Source organism: Sarcophilus harrisii, chromosome 2 (genome assembly GCF_902635505.1).
Source record: "Sarcophilus harrisii chromosome 2, mSarHar1.11, whole genome shotgun sequence".
NCBI classification, from domain to species: domain Eukaryota; kingdom Metazoa; phylum Chordata; class Mammalia; order Dasyuromorphia; family Dasyuridae; genus Sarcophilus; species Sarcophilus harrisii.
The window spans coordinates 521,913,813-521,937,718 of NC_045427.1; the positions used below are offsets into that span (position 1 = coordinate 521,913,813).

General features: G+C 38.5%; 1 protein-coding gene across 1 annotated transcript; it reads left to right on the forward strand.

Annotated features, from left to right (window-relative positions):
* Positions 1-1,687: 1,687 nt before the first annotated feature.
* Positions 1,688-23,310, forward strand: CIAO2A (cytosolic iron-sulfur assembly component 2A). Its single transcript, XM_003755630.4, has 5 exons — positions 1,688-2,376; positions 12,569-12,733; positions 20,225-20,274; positions 21,121-21,166; positions 22,797-23,310. Exons 1-5 carry the CDS (start codon positions 2,253-2,255, stop codon positions 22,892-22,894), a joined length of 483 nt encoding a protein of 160 aa, XP_003755678.1. The 5' UTR covers positions 1,688-2,252; the 3' UTR covers positions 22,895-23,310.
* Positions 23,311-23,906: the final 596 nt, after the last annotated feature.

Sequence of the window (23,906 nt, forward strand, 5' to 3'; positions counted from 1 at the left end):
CAGAGAAGGGCAGAGCTTCTTTGTAGAGAAGCGCAACCCCCCCCCGGAACCGCGAGCACACGTGTGGGGGAAGTTTGTGGGGGCGTGAAGTCACTGGATCTTGTCTCAAGGAAAAGGTGGGGCAAGCGGAAAAAGGAACCAAAACTGCTGAAAGCCTTTAGCAAATCAAGTCAGTAAATTCTAAGTTCCACGGGGGCTTATATTTTCAGAAATGGAAGGGATCTTGGAGAACATCTAGCCTAGTCTAACTGCATTATTTTGTAGACGAGGAAACTGAATCACAAAAGAATTGATTGGCACAAGTTTGTATAACTAGTTAATGGAGGCAGCTAAGTGGCACGGTGGCTTAAATTTTGGGCTTGAAATCAGGAAGACCTGAGTTCATATCAAACTTCAGACTAACTGTATGAGTCCCGAGGGAATCGGTTATGTTTCCTGATCTGCAAAAAGTTTTTGTAATAGCACCTAAAGTGCTGTTGTGAGGACCAAATATGTATAATGCATTTAGCAGTGTCTGGCACATAACAGGCACTTAATAAAAGTTCATTTTATTCTAAAAGTTGTTCTGCCAAACTCCTACTTTAGTGCCTTTTCACCAAACCTATATACTAGTTAGAATAGGAATTAGAGTTATGATTTCCGAAAGAAAGGGAATTCGAGATGATGAAAAAGCTACTGAAACAGGTCTATACCTTCTCTACAACTTAGTCTTAGCAAGTTATGTAGAACAGTAACTTTCCAGAATCACAAAACTATTATGTGTTAAGGGCAGGATTTGAATCCAGAAAAGCCAGTCCTTTAATTATTATTCTACTTTTTTTTTAAAGTGCAGCATAAAGTAGACTTTTAATATGTATTTAATGGTTCTCTATAAAATTAATAATCAGCATCTCATTTCTGCTTAAAAGAACAGTTTAGAATAGTTTCATAATGAAATATATTTATCTTTAAACTTTTTTTCAAGTGTAATTGGAATACCATGAATTGGGGGTAAAGTTATTTATTTTTAATTTTATTGTAATTTGTAATTTTATTACACTTAATCTATTCTTTGCATTCCCCATGTTAAAGATACTCCAGTATCCTCTTTGCATAATCTACTTGTGACCAAAATAAGCAAAATTAAGAGACAGATTGCAGCCCCAAGATGGGAAATCCAGTAGAATTTGATACATGGCTCCAGCTTGCCTTGTAATTAAAGAAGCAAAAATAACAGGAGAGTTGCACCATCATAGGGGGAAAATCTAGGAGAATGTCACATTCTTGAGGGCAGGGACTGTTTTCATTTTGGTTTTTGTCTCCCCAGCTCTTGACAAATTCTTACTGAAATGAATTTTTGAAATGTTGCATATGTTCCCAATCGCAAAATCTTCTAATAATGGTTAAAATAGCTATTGAGACTACATAAGTTAAAATGTTAGGTCTCAGGGGCTGGGGGTAGGAAGGGCATTTTGTTTATTTTTGCAATCCGGATGATTAGATGAGGAGGCTCAAGGAAATAGCAAGGGACCCACGGAGTAGGGTGGCAGAGATCCAGAGACTAAAGGAGGACAAAGACAAAGAGATGCTCTCAAATCTTCCTCTTTCCGGTTGGCTAGCTTGGCTCCCAAAAGATTTAGTTAGCCTAGCAACGGAAACCCACTTCCGGCCCCGCCAGGAACTGAGTAAAAAGATTCCCGGAAATGGCTCTCAGAGATGGAGCGGCTGGCTTCCTCGAAGTTCCACAGCGGATGCTTGTCTCCTATTGTTGGCTTGGAAGTGAGATTCCTAGGATCCATGAAATAGAGTGAGAGCAGCGTGCATCCTTTTTTACAGTACTTTCGGCCTTTGATAATGGTGTGTAGGCGCTTGGAATCCTGGAATTTGAGAGCTGATGATAGGAATAGAAAAAAAGCTAAATTTTATTCAGGGTGGAAACAACAAGTCCCAGAATACACCGCTTCGGCCGGCGCCTCCGGAAGAGCCTCGCGCTTCCCCGTCACGCTTTGCTCCTGATAGGAACCTTCCCTCTCCCACTTCCCTCCCTCCCGGGGTCCCCGCTGAAATGAAGAAAAGCATGTTGGGATCTGTAGTCCCCCGTAGAACTGTTCCCTATGTCCTTAGCGCGCCCGAACCTCCATACTCCCCTCCTCACGACCCTTAGGCTTCCACGCTTCACCGCACTGGGACCAGGAAATTGAAAGATCTGGTCTGGGGTAGCGGGAAGACGGTGGCTCGGGAGGGACCGACGCCAGGGATGGCGGAGCGGGAGGATGGAGCAAGTGTCCGGGCTGCTTTCCTGGGCGCTGAGCAGAGTCCTGTGGCTCTCGGGTCGCTCTGAGCGGGGAGCTGCCCGGCAGCCCCGGATCATGGAAGAGAAAGCGCTAGAGGTTTACGGTAACTCTCTCCTCCCGGGCTGCGCTGGGCGGGATTGAGCCCTTCGGGGTTGGGGGGGACAGAGAAAGAAGGGGGAGGGTGGGGGCAGGGGCCGGGAAGTCCCTTCCCCCAGCTCTGCCCGGGTGCTTAGGGGCGCAGAACGCCAGCCGCCCTGGGCTGGGGGGGAGGGGTCCCCAGCCACCAAATCCACAGCTGGGGGTCTCCTGGGGTCAGGCGCATTCTCTGGCGTTCCGTTGAACTCCAACCACGTTTAAGCTCCTACTATGGGCAATGCGCTCTCGGGCAACAAGATTTATTAAGGGCCTGCTGTGTGCCGAGTTAAGCGTCAAGGGAAACGAAGAAAAGCAAAGATTCCTGGCCTTCTAGGCGCTCACTTTGTCATGGGAAAATAATTTCCCCAAAATAAAATAAATAGAAAGTTATAGAGACCGGATGCATTGGGATAATCGGCAGAGGGAAGGCGCTGTCGGTGCTAGCTGGGGCTTCTCTTGGAAAGGGGGCTTTTAGCCGGGACTTGAAGGAAAGCACAAGGTGGAGACAGGAAGGAAAGAAGTCAAGGCATGAGAGAGTCGGTGAAAATGCGGCAGAGCTGTGGAGAGGCAGCCGGGAGGGCAGAGTCCCCGCCTCTGATTAGGTGAGGAGGGCCAGGTGGAGAGAGGCTTTGAATGCCAAGGAGAGCGGCTTTGAATGCCAAGGAGAGCATTTTATTTTTGCTCGCTCTCGCGCTCGCTCTCTCTCTCTCATTCTCTCTCTCTCACTATCTCTCTTCTCTCTTATTCTCTCTGTCTCTCTCTCTGTCTCTGTCTCTGTCTTTCTCTGTCTCTCTGTCTCTCTCTCTCTCTCTCTCTTATTCTCTCTCTCTCTCTCTCTCTCTTTCTATCTCTCTTCTCTCTTATTCTCTCTGTCTCTGTCTCTCTGTCTCTGTCTCTGTCTCTCTGTCTCTTTCTCTCTCTTATTCTCTCTCTCTGTCTCTCTCTCTATATATACATAGATATATAGATATAGATATATAGAGACAGAGAGAGGGAGAAGGAAAGAGAGACAGAGAGAGGGAGGGAGAGGGAGAGAATGAGATGGTCAGATGTGCTTAAGGGTACCAAGACAGAAATGATAAAAAGTCTTTGCCCAAACAAGCTACATTCTGCAGGGGAGTGCAACCTGTAACTCTGTCATCATTTTAGTTGGAAATGGATTTTGAAGGAAGTTAAGGTTTCTAAAAGGTGGCCGGGAGGATTCCATTCCAGGGATTCATAACAGCCTTTTCAAAAGGTGTGTAGGCATGAGATATATTGCCAAATCCTCTGAGCCAAAAGTAGGCCGGGTTGACAGAAACGTGGAGGGATTTAAGGTAGAAAGGTGGCTAGGCTTGAATATCAGTGCTGGAAACCATCACCATTTAAGCTTTTTGAACAGAGGAGAGATTTAGTCGTTTGGGAGTGCAGTGGGTAGTAGGAGTCATGGAGTCATGAGCTGGGCTTAAATCCTGGCCCTTGCCACTTAGTAGTTGCTTGTTCTTCACCTCTCTGGGCTTCCATTTCTTCACCTACAAAGTGAAGCGACTGAACTAAATAACTTCTGTAGGCCCTTCCAGCTCTAAGTCACTGACCTGGCCCAACACCAGTGCTTTAGGAAGCTTATTTTATTTAGCAAGTGAGAGAAGAGACTTGAAGTGAGCAGGCAGTGTAGTCCAGTAGAAAAAATCCCAGATTTGGAATCCAAATCCTGGTTTTGTTCCTTATTTTGAATGACTTTGGACAAGTAAGTCACTTAATTTCTCTGGACCTGTGATCTAGGTGAGATTTGATGTTTATAGCCTATAGTGAATCCAACAGCTTCCTTTTATCTTCAGTGAAAATAATGTTGTTTTATCTTAGCTAAGAATTGTAAATTCTAGGATTCGAATGCTGGAAAGCACCACTGGAAGTTGAGGGCAGGAGAGTATTTTATGTGAGAAAGTGACTAATTATAGGATCATAAATGCTAAGCTAGAAGGGACCTAGAAAGGGGTGAGGAGGTAAGAGAGTAGAGATTCATCTAGTCAAATCCCCACTGTTTTGTAATTTAGAATCTCTTAAAAATAATAGTACTTTTCACTTTCAGAATACTTTTGTAAATCAATTTATCACATAAAGTGCTCCCTCCTTCCTTAAACTCTAATTTAACTTATCTAATATTAGGGCATATCATGCCTTCAATTGTTAATTTTCTGTGTTTGTCTTATTTTCCAAACTACATGGTAAGTTCCATGAAAGCAGGAACTATATCTAATTCTTCATTGTATTCCCTCAGCACAAAACTCTTGGACACATAGGAGCACCCGATGCATAATAATTGATTAGTTGATAAAATAATAAGACCCCTACTGGGAAAATATTGAGGTTAAGTGACTTGCTCTAGGTCATACACCTAGACAGTATTGAAACTGAGACGAAAATACATACTACCAGTCATATAAAAATCCATCCTATTTTTAATGGTAAGGAAATTTTCCTGATTCAATTCCCCACATTCCTTTGCTCCAAGTTCTGTTCTTTGGATTTGCTAATTGCTTCTGCTCCTGTCCTGTAGGGCTAAGTGAACAAATCTTTTCCCTTTTCCAAGTGACAGGCCTTTGGAAACTTGAAGAGTACTATCATGTTATTGGTTTGTTAATGCAGCCTGATTGCATTAGTTTCTTTGGAGGCCGCTAGAAGACTGGATAGAATTGCAGCTCATTAAAATTTCTAGATGTTTTTTCATATAATCTGTTGTCTAGTCTAAATTGCTCTGACTTGTGATTTTCAATTCAACAAACACTTAATAACCACATGCTATAAGGAAGGCACTGCTAGACATTGGAAATAAAAGACAAGAAAGTCCTGCTCTCAAGAAGATTACAGTTTACTGGAAGGGATACCACATATATACAGAAAAGTAAGTTAAAGAGATTTCAGGAAGAAAGAATTAGCAGCTGGTAGGATTTTGAATTTCTTCTATAGAAGATGACATCTTAGAAGGAAAGTAGAGATTCTTCAAGATAGAAGAGAGGAAGCAAAGCATTCCAGCTAGAATGTAGCTACAGAGCAACCTGAGGCACTGAGACAGAAGATGGAACGTCAGGTACAGAGAAGAAGGGGGATGCCAGTTTGAAACCAAACATTTATTGAAGAAAGTGATATGGAATTAGTTTGGAAAGGTAGTTGGGAGTTTTAATGTGAAGTACCTTACATGCCAGGCTAAGACTTTGTCCTAGAGGCACTAGGGAGTCACTGAAATTATTCAAGTAGGGGATTTACATGGTAAAATCTTTGTTTTATTCATTGTAGTTTGGCAGCCATAGGGAAGACAAGTTGGAAAGAGGATGGTGACTATGAGTCATCTGTATAGTTCAAGGGAGAAATAGCTAGCTAGAGGAGCTGCTATTTGAGTGAAGAGATGAATTTTAGAGAAATTGTGGAGATTAAATCAAAAAAAGTTGGTAACTGATTAGATCCAGAGGCTGAGAAGAGTCAAATGTTTCAAGGTACTAAACCTGAATAAGGGGAAGGATGGAGGAGGGACTTTTTGAGGAAAGATGGGATTATTTTCTTTGGAAACATTTTGGCAGGAGGAGGGTTAGTGATGCAAAATCAGACTTGGGAGAAAGAGTTGGTCTAGATACATAGATTTTGAAGTCACCTTTATGGAAAGGATAATTGAACCCATGTGAACTGATGAAATCACCAGAGGGAAGGTTGTAGAGAGAAAAAAAAAAAGAGGATAGATAGAATCTTGAGGAATACCCCTAAGAAGGGATTGAGATAAGGATGAAGACTTGGCAAAAGAACCTGAGAAGGATCATTCAAAAAAAGGCAAACCAAGTTATAGCAGTATCACAGCAGCCGAAGAAAAAGTTCTGTAACACAGGAAGAAGCAGTGGTCAGTAGCTCCAAGGGAGAGAGGAAGAAGATTTGGAACAGCTGCTGTGGAGAATATAATGGAGGGTCATTCAAGAATAATGCAGCAATGATCACCCAGTTGAGATTAGTTTGCAACCTCTCAGTATTTCAGGCAACTCTGTAAGGTGAATTATTGATTTCTGTTGACAAATGGGGTTTATAACCTAGGCACTTCCCTATAGCAATGAAATCCCAGGTCCATACAAAACAAAATTGTAGTGAACCCAGATGCATTGTTGTATAATGTTCTCCAGCATCATTGGGCAATAGTTGATTAGGAATAGTAAAAAGGGATGGAATGGAAGGGTAGCAAACTAGGGATGAGTGTTAGTAAGGTGAAATTTGTGATTGAGTAAGGGGATCAAGAATAAATACATGTGTAGTGATTTAGTCAGTCATAGGATCAGTGGGAGGGTACTGAGGCTGAAGCAGACATGTTGGGAAACAATGATGAAGAGTAGAGAGGGCCTAGAGATTGTGATAAGGATGAAGACTAGATTTGAGAGCAATTAAGTGGAAGGATAGTAAATCCACAAGCATTTATTAAGTGCCTACTGTAGGATAAGCACGGTGTTAAGTGTTGGGAATATAACAAAAGGCAAAAAAGCCCCAACCACTCCCTACTGTGAAAGAGCTCACAGTCTCATGAAGGAGAAAACATATAAATCATGTTTGGAATCAACAAAATACCAATGGGTAGAGCATGGGATCTGGAATCGTCTGATATCAATCCATTAATGACTATTCTTTTGATTTATTTTTTCAATTCATTTTAAATGCTCTTAATTGTATTGTCTTCTGACTTGCAGCTTTCTAGAGATCTTGTCCACAAAGACAGCATTAGATGCTTGCTAAAATCTAAGTATACTCTGTCTATATCCATAAGCTGCCATTCTTCTGATTTACCAATCTGATGACTGTCAAAAACGGAAATGAGGTTGGTTGAAATTTCCTTTTCTAAATCTTCACAAACTAACCTTCTAATAATACATTCTAGAATTTGTCCAGGAAGCAAAGTCATGCTCACTTTCCTATGGTTTGCATATTTCATTCTCTTCCCTTTTTTAAAAAATTCGGACATTTGTCCTTTTCCAGTCCTTGGAGTCCAGTTATGGAGCTCCATCTTCAAATAGTCCCTACTTACTTATCCTCTTATTTACCCTGAACTTTCCCATATTTTTTTTTCCATTTCCTCAAAATTGTCTCAAAGGCTTTTTTTGGGTCATCCTTAGCTCTTAAATTTTTTTTTTTTTTTTTTTTGATTCTAACTGATTCTTCCGCACTGTTCTGTCATAATAATTATATTTAAGAAAAGTGAATCGACACGTTGACCCTGTCTGACTATGCCATACTTCCTTCCATGCTTATAGTCTTCCAAAAGATAATGTCCTCTATGCACATCATTTCCTTTCAGCAGACTATAAGCTCCTTGAGGGCAGGAGCCATTTCATTTTCTTTTTGTCTTTGCATCTTCAGCCTCGAGGCCATTACTTATCATACTGTAAGTGCTTCCCATATACTTGTTAAATTGAAGTTTGCTTCATCTTTTTAGTATTTGTTCCCACATCTGGAAAAGAAGAGAGTTAGATGAAATGATGTGATGAATCGTGTCTCTTTATACATACATCTGTACATGCAAAGCATAAGGTGTTAATTCATTTTATTAGAACCCGATCTAAAGATCCTAAGGAACAATTGGATGAGTGGTTTCACACTATGAACTAATATAATTGTTTCCAGTACTAAAATAGCAATCAGAGCTCATCCTAGGTTTCTCTGACTTATTCATATTCTTTGATTCTTGTGGTACAGTAATACACCCCTCCACTAATGTGTCAGTGCAGCCCTTCCATGGTTGGATCCACCTTTTCTCTATTTAAGTCTTTCCTAAGAATTTTGGAATTGATTGGGAGATGTGGGAAACACTGGTACAGGACTGGCCAGCGGGTCATGTCCTCATCAGAAGGCGGTGTGCTCGGAAGAGCTCAGAAAGAACATGGGCCCTGCAGATTAAGAGGGTCTGCCCCAAGAGTTCCCATGGACTGGGCTCGATCTGTGGTGGAGCCTTCTGAGCTCATGTTGGTCTGTCAGTCACAGTCATATGGACTGTAACTCACTCTAATGGGGTGAAGTCATCTCGGTCCTCTTGGAGAAGGAAGGAAAACAGCAGCCAATCAGCAAACATTTCTCCACCCCCTCCACTCAGTCTGAAGTATATTGCTCCTAACATTGTTCTGTGCCTGTTTGTGGCACACTGTTGTCCTTATCCTCCATTACTTATCCTTGCTTTTTCTGTTCTGTGCTTATTTTTTAAAGACCCAAGTTAGTTGCTGAGTTCCTTGTATGTTAGTCTTGCTAAACGTCTCAACTTTTCTTTCTCTCTTGAGTTATTTCTCTTTGTATCTTCAGAATTTCACTCTTGAGGGCTATTGGTTTTGAGGGATTGATTTCTGCAGGTTTTTACACTGGTGGTTTTAGCTGTCTTTCCTCTAAGTCCTTTGAAATCTTCTTTGCTAAAAGGTAATATATTTGTCGGGCAGTATACTGGTTTTCTTCCCCTCTGGGCAGCTAGATTGCATAGTATATGCAGTGCTGGGCCTGGAGTCAGGAAGACTCACCTTCCTGAGTTCAGATCTGGCTTCAGATACAGAGCTGTGTGACACTGGGCAGGCCACTTTGTTAAGGCACAGGTCAATTCTCTGAGAGCCTCAACAGCTGTGGATCATAACATCTGAAGGAGCTTCAGGGCAGCCTTGCTGACACAGGTGTTGCAGACTGGGAATGAGATAAATTGGAGGCAGAGGAAAGAGGAGGGAGGTCAGACAACACAACAGCCTCTCAGTCAGAGAGGTCAGAGAATAGCAACTGCCTCTCAGTCTCCTTGTGTCATCCTCTCACAAGAGGAGATCCATTCTGGGTTGGATCTCCAGCAGTCACTGTCAGGTGGCTCCAGTGTATTCCAACATACGGTGCCCGAGTATGAGGTGGAAGATAAGAAAAATTACAAGAAGAACCAAAGCTGTTCGTGAGAAGGATCCTTCCAGAGTTAAGGAAGAAGAGCCCCGTAAGAGTTTTTAATCGGGGTAATTAAATGGGCCAGCATGTCAAAGGACCGAGCCAGGAGACTGATGAGAGACTTAAATGCCTGTTCTGACTATAGTCCTCTTCTCCACTGGAAAGTTTGCCTCGATAGACACCTGCCACGACCATCCAGAAGTGATAGTGCTGCTTGCATTCCTCAGTGTGCAGACCTTGCTGTGGGGAGAAAATAACAGCAAAAAAAAGGGAATTGTTATCAGGTTAATTCTCTGAGAGCCTCCACAGCTGTGGATCAAAACATCTGAAGGAGTGGCAAGGCAGCCTTTGCTGACACAGGTGCTGGGGATTGGGAATGAGATAAATTGGAGGCAGAGGAAAGAGGAGAAAGGTCAGAGAACAGCAACTGCCTCTCAGTCTCCTCGTATCATCCTCTCACATCCTCTCACAAGAGGAGATCCATTCTGGGTTGGATTTCCAAGCAGCCACTGTTCAGTGGCTCCGTGTATTTCAGCAGCTCTCCCGTGTATTCCAACAGCACATAACCCCATCTGCCTCAGTTTCCTTATCTGCAAAATGAGTTGGAGAAGTAAATGACAAACTACTCAAGTATTTTTCCAAGAAAACTCCAAATGGGATCATGAGAAATCTATGTGACTGAACAACAGTTTTCATCAATGAATTCTATCATAGGTGGTAATTTTCCCTCAAGTTTCCTACTATCTACACTTCAGCAACCACTTTCTCCTTATTTCTCAGAATGGGTCCCCTTTTTTTCTGAAGAATGAAATTATCATTAAAACAAGTAAAGAATGTATATTAAGTTCTCTAAGACTTTTAAGTTGCAGAACAGGAGCCAATTCACATTGATTAAAAACAAAAAACTTCTTACAGAACTTCCTGAATCATATCCCTGGACCTATTTCACTTTTGACAGAGAATGAGCTTTAGCAAATGTCTGAATAAATGAAGCCCCTCATCACTACTGTCAGTTATTTGTATCTGACTTGTGATCTGTTTCCTGAATTTCTTCTCTTCCGAGTCCTGGTGGTATATTTTCATGATGATAATGCTTCCCTTCCCCCTCCTCTGATCTTAACCTGAAAATTTTTCACCATATTTCTGAATTGTCTTACATAAGCATACTTCTTCCTGTACAGTTCTTCCCCTCCAGCTTTTTGTGTTTGATTTTTTTGAATAAGGTAGATTGTTCCATAGCCATATTCTGCTAGGTCTCAGTAAGGTAAAATTTGTCTCCTTGCCTTATGAGCTATAGTTTACCTTTGTAGCCCATAAATTTGGTACATTTGTGCAGAGGCATTTGAAGCCATCTTCAACAATCCTCAGTCTCTTTTTTTTCCCCCCCTGAGGCAGTTGGGGTTAAGTGACTTGCCCAGGGTCACACAGCTAGGAAGTGTTAAGTGTCTGAGGCCAGATTTGGACTCAAGTCCTCCTGACTTCAGGGCTGGTGCTCTATTGTACTAACTAGCTGCTCCCAATCCTCAGTCTTTCAAATCTTTAATCTCTCCTTGTCTCCTGGTTCTTTTCTTACTGCTTTCAAACACAAGTCAAATCTATATCCTTAAAAAACTTTTATGAGATTCTACCATCCCCTCAAGCTGTTTTCAGTCGCTCTTCCCTTTCTCTGCCAAATTCTTTGAAAAAAATTAATGCTTTTTACTTGTTGCCACTAAGGTAAAATATAGATTCCTCTTATCTTTTAAAACCCTACACAACTTGGCCTAAACCTATCTTTATAGCTTCAGCAGACATTAGTCTCCCTCCCGTGCTCTGTAATCTGCCCACAATGGCCTTCCCACTCTTCCTCATATATAACACTCCAACTCCCATGCCTTTGCATTGGCCAACTTCCACGATGTACTCCCTCCTTACCTCTGGCTCATGAAGTCCCTCTCTTCTTTTAAGAAACACTTCAAGCATTGTCTTCTATACAAAACCTTTCCTGATTCACCCCCAATCGTTGGTGCTTTCCCTTTCCAACTACCTTGTCCTTAACTACTTTGTTTATGTTTATATTTATTCTTTTTATGTTTATATATGTATTATGTTCTCTATTAAGCTTCTTGCAAGTAGAGATTATTTCATTCTGGGCACTTGTATCCATAGTACCTAATAAGATAACTGACCCAGAGTAAGTGTCCATATTTTTTGATTAGTTGTTTTGTTGGCATTGGCAGGAAAAGAAAGCATACCATATAACACTTTTCCTAGGACAAGGTAAAATTGTCTTTATATATTACAGATCCTGGACCAAAGTTCTTAGTCTTTTTTACAAAGAAGAGAGCTCTCAAGGCAGATTTCCTTGACACACTTGTTTATTACACGGAGAACTTCATAACTTCGTTCCTTGATTATGCAGCTGGCAACAGAGTTATGTGTAATAAAAATCATGTTTCAGTAGAACACTGGATTGAGGGTCAGAGATCTTGTTTTTGAATTCTAGCCCTTCCACTTTTTATTTGACTATAGGCAAACTATTTTTTTCTGAGCTTTGTTATCTTCATTTATAACATGAAGATCCTGAACTAGATGATTTTTGAGAGGTCTTGTCTAGCTCTAAATTTGTGATCCCCATGAATTCTATACCTAAGTAGAAAATCTTAATTTTTCATCAGATATAAGTGATCTTTCCTTTAAATTTGAATTATCTGGTCATCCTTAGCATTGTATATTTCCTCTTGAGCAATTATTGGTAAAATAGATAGCGCGCTGGGCCTGGAGTCAGGAAGACTCATGTTCATGAGTTCAAATCCAGTCTCATATTCCTGGGCAAGCCACTTAACTCTGTTGGTCTTCTTTGTAAAATGAGCTGGAAAAAGAAATGGCAAACTGCTGTTTTGTCAAGTACCTTTGTAAACTGAGACAACTCGGAAATAACCACACTTTGCTTATCTGTGTATTTTTTCATTTTTAGCTTAAAGATGAAAGGCCTTCTGAAATTTAAGGACCAAAAAACTTGGCATAATTTAACAGCCCAAGAAAACAATGTGACTTTTAGCAACAACAGCAAAAACAAAACAAAACAAAACAAACAAAAAAAAAAACACAAACTTCTAAAAATTAATTAGCAGTGAAAGTGCATGCCAGAAACCTGGTTAGTTATTACATTTGTTGCTTAAGAGAACAGGGAAGAAGCCAGTACAGAAACTAAAAAGCTGTTACTTGATTTAGAGCATTTTTGTCAGTATGTGATATGCTTTCTTTGGTACATTTTTCAGATCTAATTCGAACCATCCGGGACCCAGAAAAGCCCAATACTTTAGAAGAACTGGAAGTGGTAACAGAAAGTTGTGTGGAAGTTAAGGAGATACATGAAGAAGATTATCTGGTTATTATCAGGTTCACCCCCACAGTACCTCATTGCTCGCTGGCCACCCTTATTGGTAAGCTTATGGTCCTTCTCAGTCCATTAAAGCAGCAGAACAGCCTTGCTAATACTCCTCCTGCCATCCTGGACTCAGGGGACCCAGTAACCTATAAATGGAGATGAGTCATCTACCCTTCTTAGTTCTGAATGTTGGAGTGGAGACAAAAGTGTTTTTTCTTTTCTAGAGCCTGCCACTGTTGCTACCACTGTCCCTTCTTGCCATTTCTCACTATGTAAACTCTTATCAGGGAAGAGTTACATTTCATAGAGTAGTTGTGGACAGAAATGACAAGGCAGATTGTGTTATTGTGGTATGTTTTCTTATCTCAAGGCTATATTTCCTTATTTAAGGTTAGTTATTAATGGAATTGTGTAGCAAGTTTTATGATAATAGAACATCTCTTCTGAGCTGATGTTCAAATAGTTTTTCTGTCGTACATTATGTCAGAACTGTTGTTTATAATTTTAATTTTGCAGATTTAGCTTCCAGGAGTTCATTTATTTTTCAGATAACTGACCATATACTTTAGGTATCCTGCTAACTAGCCCTGAATAATTGTAAAGAATTTACTTTTCCCAAAACTCAGGTGGTGCCCATTGGAGCTGCCACAGATTTATGACTATGGATTTCTGTGTTTTGTGTTAAAAATAAATATTTTGATTAATGCAGTTAAATGTAAATAAATGTCATAGTGCATATTTTGCAAACAAATTTTTAAATTAACTACAATCTAAGACTCAATTCAGAGTTTTTCTCCATTGTCTGTTTAATGGTTATTCCTAGTTATTTTCTTTTATACCTGTTGCCAACTTAATAAATGCAGTTTTAGGCTCCTTTTAATCGCCAACTTTACTTTGAATCAAAAGCTTCTCTTGATTGGCACTTGTCCTTTATCTTATGCTAAGGGTATTTTGATTTAGGGAATCATCTTTGTAACAGTATTGAGAGATCCTGGTATCGTGTTAAAAATATTCTTTTTGAAGTTATAAAACCTGGGTATGAGATTATTTAAGCTACTTATTAACTGGTTGGACTAGATGATTTCTGATCATCTTTATGATCAGAATTTTATGGTTCTTTATGATTCTAAATTTGTAATCCCATGATCAGAAATTTTGGGCAAGTAGATTTCAGAAAATTCATAGAAAGGATAGACAGGATCCCATGAAATAAATTCTACATAGGAAGTTAGTCCAGATGAGATAAAACTCTTGAAAATGAAATTCTGAAGACAAAAGGGGAAGCAATTCCATTGTGAAGGGAAAAACAAAAATTTTTTTTAAGATATGTTATGGACAAGGAAGCCACTAACCAAATTGTATTTTTAAGATATACAGAAGATGGATGCAAGGGCAGTTAATGGGATTAATATAAGTAAGCATAGCAAAATCCTGCAAAAATAGTCTCAGGAGTGCTAAAGCACAGAATGAGTTGAGAGGCTACCAAGGAAACATAAGGACAGGACAACAAAAAAATATTTTTTTAACAGCTATTTGGAGAGAAAGAGGATAAGACTTCTGCTTGGAAGATAAATGGGATAATGAAAATCAACAACAAAGATGACCACGCTGGTCATTTCTTATTTCCATTTCAGTTTTCTGCCAAAGAGAAAGACCTTTGACTTGAAATAATAGAACAAAGATAGCTAATAGGGAATTAACACCCAAGATAATTAAGGAAACAGCAATAGAACATCTAATTACCTTTGATAAATTCAAGTTACATGTCCCTGAAAGAACTAGTAGGTATAATAGCTGAATCATTGACAGTGGTTTTTGGAAGGTGATGGAAAATGGGAAAGATATCATAACATTGGAGAAGAGCAAATAGCTTGAGTTTCTTTTTTAAAATATATTTTTATTTTGTTGAATATTTTCCAATTACATATAAAAGTTTTAATATTCATTTTTAAATGTTTAGTTCTATATTCTCTCCCTCCTTATCCCTTGAGAAGGCAAAGAATATGATATCAAATTTACATGTGAAGTCATATGTAGCATTTCCATATTAGCTTTTTTTGTAAAGGAACACACACAAGCCTCAAGAAAAAAGAAAGTTTAAAAAAATCTGCACTCAGAGTTCATTAGCTCTCTCTCAGGAGGTAAGTAACATTTAAGAATTTGATTTTCCAAAAAAAAAAAAAAAAAAAGGAAAGACAACAGAATTTATAGGATAAAAGCCAGTGACCTGGATTTCAATTCCTAGGAAAATTCTAACGAATCATTAAAAGGATGTGAATATCAAGATAAAGAAACTATAATTATAAAGACTTTATCAAGAAGACGTCATGAAAACCTGATCTTATTTTCTTTTTTGATAGGCTTACTGAGCTTGTAGGTGTGTAGTGCTGGAGAAATTATTTATAAAGCTTCTCATAATACATCTTATGTTATTCTTGTGGAAAAATTGAAGAGATGAAGAGAATGTAATTGTACAATTAGATGAATAGAGAATGGCTGAATGGCTCAGTTCAGAATAGTTTTAAATGCTTCAGTGTCAGCCTGACTGGCGTCTCTGACCTCTGCAGTTTAATATGTTAATGTCTTGGCTAAAGGTATAGCTGGTGGGCAGAGAACATGAAGCTGGGAGGTGTGGTCAATCCTCTGAATGACAAAGTCAGTATCTTTAAAAATCTTGATGGACTAGAAAATCTAGTCTGAAATCTAGACTGAAACGAATCCTGTGGCATTTTTTTTTGTCTTGTTATGCAAGGCAATTGGGATTAGGTGGTTTGTCCAGGGTTACAAGATATTAAGTGTTAAGTGTGTGAGGCCAGATTTGAACTTGGGTCCTCCTGACTCCAGGACTGGTATCCACTGTGCCATCTAGCTGCCCTTCCCATGAAACTTCATGGAGAGAAATGTGAAGCCTTATGCTTGGAGTCCAAGTAGAGATGTCAATGGTATGTTTTAATGGCAATTTTTCTGTCAAGGATCTGAGTTGGGGGAAGCTCAGTGTATAATGTATAATGTGGCAGCCAGAAAGGATAATGATAACCATTGATTTCAGGATGTGAATGTAATGGGATATTACTGGTCTCCAAGAAATGATGACTTGGAAGAATATAGGGAATCACAAATATAGAGAATCATAGGAAGATGTCTATGGAGTGATTCAGAGTAAAGTGAGCAGAACCAAATGAATTGTGTTTTTTTCTTTTTTCTTTTTGTCTTTATTTTTAAGGGAGGAGATGGAAAGAATATATTGAAAAATAGAGGTAATAATCAGACTAAAGATAGCAAGACTAAACTTGTTTTCTTTCAAAACAAAAGCTAATTCAATCTTGGGTGCCATTAAAAGAGGCATAGCTTGCAGGAGTAAGGAAGAATTAGACTCTTACATGGTTTGTTTCTTTCTAAGGAAATTTCTCCATAACAAAAATATTTTTTATTTTACTTATGTCTTTATTTATGCCTCTCTTGCTTTCTTTTCCTCTATCCCAGAAATGTTTTTTTCTTATCCAGGCTAGGGGATGCTTCTAGGCTTTTTCTTTTTCTTTCTCACCCTTTTTAAGATGCTCTCCTAACTTCAAGGGCATCTTTGCCCTTAAAGACTTTAAGTCTCTTCATACCTTAATAGGATTTCTTTGGAAGCAGACTTCCAAAAAACCTCTTTTGGAGGTTTCTGCAACTAAAAAAAAACCAAAACAACTTATCACCTGTGGTACCCTTCCTTTTTTGGTAATGACCAACCCTCTTTATCCTTTAGCAAGACTGGTCATTGGGTAGCAGACTTACAAGACATCTCCAGGCCCTCCTGCTGAGTTTTTTAGGGTTGGTGGGACTTGTCAGAGCTTATGCTCCTAGACCCAAGGGTCAGATTTTTGGCTTTTCCCTCCCCCTTATTTATATCTTAATTCGGCATATAATGTAGATAGTTACTTATCAACCCTGACTTGCTGATATTCTTTATTGATAGCCCTTGGCACCTGTCATATTATAAACTGCCACTAAAGCTTTAAAGAATTAAGCTATTGCTTAATTACTACTGTACACTTTAAATAGAATTAGAACAGAAAATTAAACAGATTTAGTTGCACTGGTGTTATATTTAGCTGTTCAAAATCAACAACTCTCTAAAGCATTCTTCCTTATTATTCTATAGAATGTTCTGTAGTTTAAAAAAAGTTTTTTATTATGAACTTAACAAATAGTAACTAAAATGGGCATTTGTATATAAATAGTAATACTGGAAGTGAGGGTAATACATGAAATTGCTCATCTCTATTATGTACAGCTTCCTTTAAAAAAAAAATTACATAATAAATCCTATGTGTTATTTAAAATACTGTCTTGATTGTGGTTTCTTTTGGCTTTCCTTCTGTTCTCTTCTAAAGCATTAAAAAACATGTTTTCATAACCCTTTTTCCTTTTTCTTTCTGGTTTTGACAGTCCTATCTGTAGCTTTCCTCTCTCTTCTCATTGTCCCACCCCACCCTCTCTCCTGACAAAACCCTTGTAAAAAAAAAAAAAAAAAAACATGCATAGTTAAGCAAAACAAATTCTCACATTGACTGGATTCAGAAATGTTTGTCTTTCTGCAACTTGAGTCTATCACCTCGTTTCATTAGAAAGGTTCTTAGAATGTGAAGCAGAGAAAGAAGAAAGAAATTTTGAGCTCTGCATCAGTCAGCTGCTCACCAGTATTTCCCTTGTTATCTAACAGTCTCTGGTGTTAGTTATGTAAGTGCTTAAATAAGAAAGGGAGGCAATGTGATGAAAAAACTGCACAGTGTAGAAGTGAATAGAGATTGGTGGGGTGTAAGACCACCCTGGGAAGTCTCTAGCACTGGGGCTCATGGGGGGACGGGGCAAGGAGCACTGGATCAGAGATCCAAGGGTCACTTCTGTGGTCTTGCTGCAGCGTAGTTGCCATCACGCGCCTTTGGGCACCTCTCTTCCCTTCTCTGGGCTGCATTTTCCTATGTACACTTGGGAGGATCTCAAAGATTCCTTCGAGTTCTAAATGTTTCTCTGTTCCTAAGTCACTTAGCCTTTCTGGGTCTTAGTTTTCTCTTTTATAAGATGAAGTTAAACCAGATGACCTCAGAAGGCTTTTTCAACTCAAAATGTTAAATTTTGAGTAGTGTCCATGGTCAGTCTTCAATTTGGAAAAGCTATGGCCTCGATCGGGGTGTAACCAGGAGCCTCCCTGATTTATCCAGATGTATGAGTACATGTCAGGACATTAGAAGTGGTCAGTCTGAATTGTATGGATGACTAGGTGATCACATATACTGTTTCAAATACAAATTGACCCAGGTGAGTGATCTCCGCTACAGTAGGCCATGTTGCAGGTTGTGAGATAGTTGAGTGGACCACAGGTGCCTTTGGGTCCAATTTTGGTATTTCAACATAGTCTATACAAGCACTTACCAAATTGATATTTTATTCTTGTTCCCTCTATAGTTATAGTTTCTTGACTGTCCTTTCACTTTTCCTTCTTATCATCATTTATATCAGAATTCTTCAGCAGGAAGTGAAACTGAGGAAGGAGAAGAGAGAAAGGGAATAGTGAGAACCATCAGAAACCTTTCTGCAGGCCACTAAACCATAGCTTGGATAAAGTCCCATATATACCAACCATTGGGAAGGAGATGCTATTTTGGCTTCTTACACTTAGGCAAAGAGCAGTGCAGTTACTTTTGTTGGCACTTTCAACATGCCTTTAAACCCTGACTATATTTGTAAAGTCCTTGAATGTACTTCAAGGGTCTTAGTGTGAGGTAATATGGTTACTGGTGAAATTTGATGCTGTGAATATTGTCTTTAAATGACTGATGTTCTAGATTAGCCCTTTGGAGTTGGAAGTAGATGTTAATGCCTTCCTGTAATCACTCTAATGAGTAATTCGAAAGAGGGAGCTATCCAAGGAGACATCACCAGAGCAGGATTGCTTTGAAACTGCTAAAAATCGGGACAGATTCATTTGGATTGGAAGATAACTTCATCATATTCTGTACAAAAAAATACTATAGTTGAAATCTACTTATGATCAAAATATGTCATCTGAGGATAACTAATTTGGGAAAGGGTACATAGGAGAAGGAATAGCTTGTATAGACATTCTTTAAGACTAATCATGTGTATCCTCCATAAAATGATATTTCTCTGCCGAGTTGGTCTCTGCTCTCATCTTTCTCATTTCCCCATTTTGTTTTAAATGATTCTGGTAGCATAGCTAATGGTAATTAAACCATATATACATTGATTTCATGATGCTATAAAGTAGCAGGCCTAGAATTAGGACAGTGTGGATTTATCATGGTTATTTATTGCTTGTTTGAATCCTGGAAATTTTCTTAGCAGGTTAACAATATCCCAACACTACCACCTGTTAAGTACAAGAATGTATGAGAAACAAGACTGGGAAAGGGAAACTGGTGTAATATTATTGTTGATCCTCCTCATGATCAGGCATGATCTCATTATGAGGACTCTGGTTACCACTCTTTTGTACCTTCTCATCTTGCGCGATTCTTATTTAAGAATTTAACAAAAAAATCCTCCATAAAGGATCTTCTCAGTGCCCGGGAGGCTTTTTTTCTGGCTCCTTTAATATTTCACAAATACTCTATACTGCCCACCTCTGATCCACACTCTCATTCTCAGAAATGCCTCATCCACTTCCTTTTCTAGTCCCCGTCCCGTGATGGTATCCTTGACATCCCTTCTCATTTACAAGTCATCTTTGCTAGTATAATAATCTCACATTTATGTAACACCTTAAAGTTTATAATGTGCTTTATCTCGTTGCTTTATCCCATTTGATCACCACAGCAATCCTAGACAATAGTGGCTGTGATTCCCCTATTTCACAGATGACGAAACTGAAATTGACAGAGCTTAAGTGATTTGCTTAGGGTCACACTGCTACTAAGTGTCTGAGAGCAGATTTGAACTCGGCTTTTCCTGACTAGCAGTTCAGTGGTTTATCAGCTGTGCTATTCAGATGCCTGATATGTGAGACCTTTTCACTCAGTCTGTATACATGTTACTGTATACATGTCATCTACTTTAAATTTCTGCAATCTGAACATCTCCGTTCATGATTTGAGCAGTTTAGTTGATAAAAGTTGTTTCATTGAGTAACCTTATGTGATTTAGAAAATTTTATTAGATTTATTAGATAAATGTTGAGTTTTATTTTTAAACATTTGCCATAAGAACATCCAGTAGAGAAGGCATTAATTCTGGATTTGTCCTCTGTAGCCACAGGGAACACCAGCTTTCACAGATTTCTTGCTATTTTCTATAGCACATGGAAACTACTTGTTTGTCTCTAACTTTTATGTACTCAATTTATCAAGCCGTTTGGGATTAGTCACTACCAATGCTCCCACACAGCATGTCTCCTTTTAGTCCTTCAAGGGACAGCCCCCATCACATAAGGATAGTGGGACATGTAACAATAATTGCTTTCACAAAGTCATCACTAACTGCTTTTTTAAAAGATTAAAAGTAAATTGTCAGTACAATTTACTACAGCCATTCCCTTTTTTTGCAGGGCTTTGCTTACGAGTAAAACTTCAGAGATGTTTACCTTTCAAACATAAGGTAAGGAAGATCTTTTTTTGACCAACCATTCTAAATGGCATCCAGGTTGTCAGGTCTTGTTTACTTCTACATAACTGAGAAGAGAAAGCTCGTGTTGTGCAGTCATGTGAGTGACTTGTGAGCTGGTGGAGTTTGAACTTTTATCGGTCATGTAGGGCAGTGATTATGCATCTGGTGCACCATGCTCCAAGATGAGATAAGGCAAGTGTTATATCAATAAAGGCATTTAGATTCTTATAGCCCTTATAAAAAGAGAAGTTTGAGCCAGAGATTCATTCCCTATGGGTCCTCTCCAACACTAATATTCTTTGGTGATGTAGTTCTCTCTCAGGTAAAAAGCATGTATTTATATAATCATTTTCATTCTTTACCAAGAAGTAAATAATAGATTCTCAGATTTTCTGCATGTTAGAAATTCCTTTTGTTTATCATGTTCAGTTTGTCTTGTTATTTGCCAAAGAATTTGTATTATTTTAATGAATTATTCTTGATTGCTATGTGAAATCTGGCTTTTTAAAAAAAATTAATTTCCAGAAAAGAATTGTAGTACTAAAAATTTGAGTTTAACTTAAAACTACATAATTTTTTTTTAATAATAGCTTTTTATTTCCAAAATATATGCAAAGATCGTTTTCAACATTCACCCTTGCAAAACTGTGTTTTCCAAATTTTTCTCCCTATCCTTCCCCCTTCCCCCCTCCCCCATACAACAAGCAATCCAATATTGCATAATTCTTAATTGGCATAAATAGAATTCATATCCCCAGATTCTTAGTTCATCACTTGCCCTACCTTGCCATATTGTCCCTAAATGTTTTAATATTTGTATTTTTTTTTAATTTCTAGTTGGAAATCTACATTTCTGAAGGAACCCATTCCACAGAAGAAGATAGTAAGTGAACAAGTAAAACATTATGAAAATAGACATTTTAGTCTTTTGAATCATACAGTTAACTAGCAAATGTTTACTGGATAGTTATGTGCATGAAATAAAGAGGCATATAGTAGTTACTTTTTCACTGATGGAGAGACTTGCGGAGTTGGGATTTTATCCATGATAACTTAGAGACTGACTTAAGTCTGGTCTCAGATTGAATTGAATTTTGGGTAGTTCTGTAGCAAATAGGAGGTATGTGACATGAATGGAAAGAGAGCTAAATTTGAAGGTCCTGGGGTTAATGAGTGGGAGGTGTACCATGCATTGTGAGACCCTGGGAAAATCACTTATCTCTGAATTTCAATTTTCTTACAACATTGGTATGAAACTTAGTGGGACAGCTAGATGGTGCAGTGAATAGAACACTGGCCCCAATTCAGGATGATCTGTGTTCAAATCCAGCCCAGACACTTCATGCTTCCTAGCTGTGCGATCCTGGCAATTCAATTAACCCCAATTGCCTCCAAAAAAAAAAAAAAAAGAGGATTGGTATGAAACCTTTAAATTCAATAATGACATAGGTAAATTGGGAGGCACCAATGCCAGGATGAAGTGGTTCCTTTCCCTTTATTAGAGAAACTAAGGGGCCTTGTTAGAATTCAGGTTTTCCATTGTCCATTCAGGCTGTTATGTGTTTTTTGTTTTTTTTAATTTAATCTTACAGAAAATCTGATAACAGTACAGTAGTAAAGTGAATCCATGTGACTCAGGCCCAGAATATACTAGAATGTACCTTTTTTTAAATACCACATTTGTGATAGTAAGAATAACCACCTGTATTCATGTCATTTTAAGATTTGCAAATAATTTTCTTTACAATGACCTTATGAAATAAATAGAGCCAGTTCTATCTCCATTTTGCAAAAAAGAAAGGACTAGACTTCAAAAGGTTACGGTTAAATGATTTTACAGTGGTCTTCACAGCCACGATATGTTGGAGCCAGTATTGGAATCCAGGTCTGCTGTCCTCTCCTGCTGTTCTCTCCACTTAGTCTGCCTTTGGGGCTACAGTGTGTATGATAATCTTTTAGCTGGATGGGTTGGTTATACTTTGGTTTGTTGCTGGTTTTTTTTTTTTTTGTTTTGTTTTTGCTGAGGTAATTGGGGTTAAGTGACTTGCCCAGGGTCACAGAGCTAGGAGGGCAGATTTGAATTCAGGCTGGTGTGCTATCCACTGCACCACCTAGATGCTCTTACATTTTGTTTCACTTTTACCACAAATCCATGAAATCCAATCAATGATAGGAAAACTATTGATTAAATTCCTGAACCAATGAAATCACGTACCTGCTGGAATGGCAGATCTTGTCAAGTATCTGGCACATAGTAGGTGTTTAATAAATGCCTGTGAACTGGTTGTCTAAAGCAAAAAAAAAGAAAAGGAGTAATTCTACTTAGACTACTCCATCAAGAAGACTTTCTATAGCAATTGCATGATGTAGTAAAAACTGAAGTCAACAGTTAAATTATAAATGTCCAGATAGTTAAGATTTCTGATTCCATGAGTATAAACAATGTTGATTGCCTCAGCTTGTTGAGGTTATCTGTTAACTTTATTTGTTTTGTTTTGTTTTGTTTTTTACAGTAAATAAACAAATCAATGACAAAGAGAGAGTAGCAGCTGCAATGGAGAACCCCAACTTACGGGAAATTGTTGAACAGTGCGTCATTGAGCCTGATTAGCAGCTTTTCTGAAAGTTATCAAATTGTAATCATTTGATACATTTGTTTAACTTGTTGTTAAATAGAATACCCTTTTGTTTATTACTTGGACAATTTGTACCTCCAATTACTTTTTTAAAAGATCATTTCCCAAACAAGACTTAATTATAAGGTGGCACCTATTATGTTAATGTATGTAACATTCTCAGGTTTTATCACATTTGCTGATCAAACAGAAGAATATTTTCTAGTTACTGTGGAAAAGACACATGACTATTTTTCAGATGACCATTCTGACACCACACTCTTCTTTGACAGATCAACTATCCCTACTATACACAAACAAATCAGGCTTTAATCATTACTCTGTAAAAATAGAAATAAAATATAGATGATTCTTATAATAAAACTGTTGTATCATTTCAATGTTTATTGAATTTTTGAACAATAATTTTAATATTAACAATCAGAAGATATTTCTAAAATGGTGGCTCTGCTGATTTGTTTATTTATGATTCAGGAAGTTAGAATCCAGCAATCAGTTCCTCAAAGTAGCAGCAGTGATTGTAGTTAAAAACAAACGAGTCAATGAGATCTGCATTTGACTTTAGCACATTTGATATCTCAGAGGAATGGAGAGCATCTTCAAAGTGACCAGTTTTTCTCATTCTAGTATTCAGATTCTTCCTCTCTCACCTCATCTTTCTCCATGTCTCCTATGTCTCACAATTCATTGCTTTGGGTGATATCACTAGTGTTTCCCTTTGAGCTCCTTTTATTCACAGTTTGGAGAATTCTTAATTATCGTATCCTTAATCAGTCAATACTTAAATTAATTCAGACTATTTATTGGAAGGACAAATGCTGAAGCTGAAGCTTAAATACTTTGGCTACATAATGAGAAGATGAGACTCATTGGAAAAGAGCCTGCTGCTGAGAAAAATTGAAGGCAAAAAATAGCAGAGGATGAAATAGCATCATGGAAGCGATGAACATGGGCTTGGACAGACTTCAGGAGATAATGGAGGGTAGA

What these genes read in the sequence shown, in the direction of transcription:
- CIAO2A (XM_003755630.4), top strand. Translation starts at nt 2,253, where the DNA reads ATGGAGCAAGTGTCCGGGCTGCTTTCCTGGGCGCTGAGCAGAGTCCTG. An exon ending in GAAAGCGCTAGAGGTTTACG is followed by an intron (nt 2,377 to 12,568) that starts GTAACTCTCTCC and finishes TACATTTTTCAG; the next exon opens with ATCTAATTCGAACCATCCGG. An exon ending in GTTTACCTTTCAAACATAAG is followed by an intron (nt 20,275 to 21,120) that starts GTAAGGAAGATC and finishes TTTAATTTCTAG; the next exon opens with TTGGAAATCTACATTTCTGA.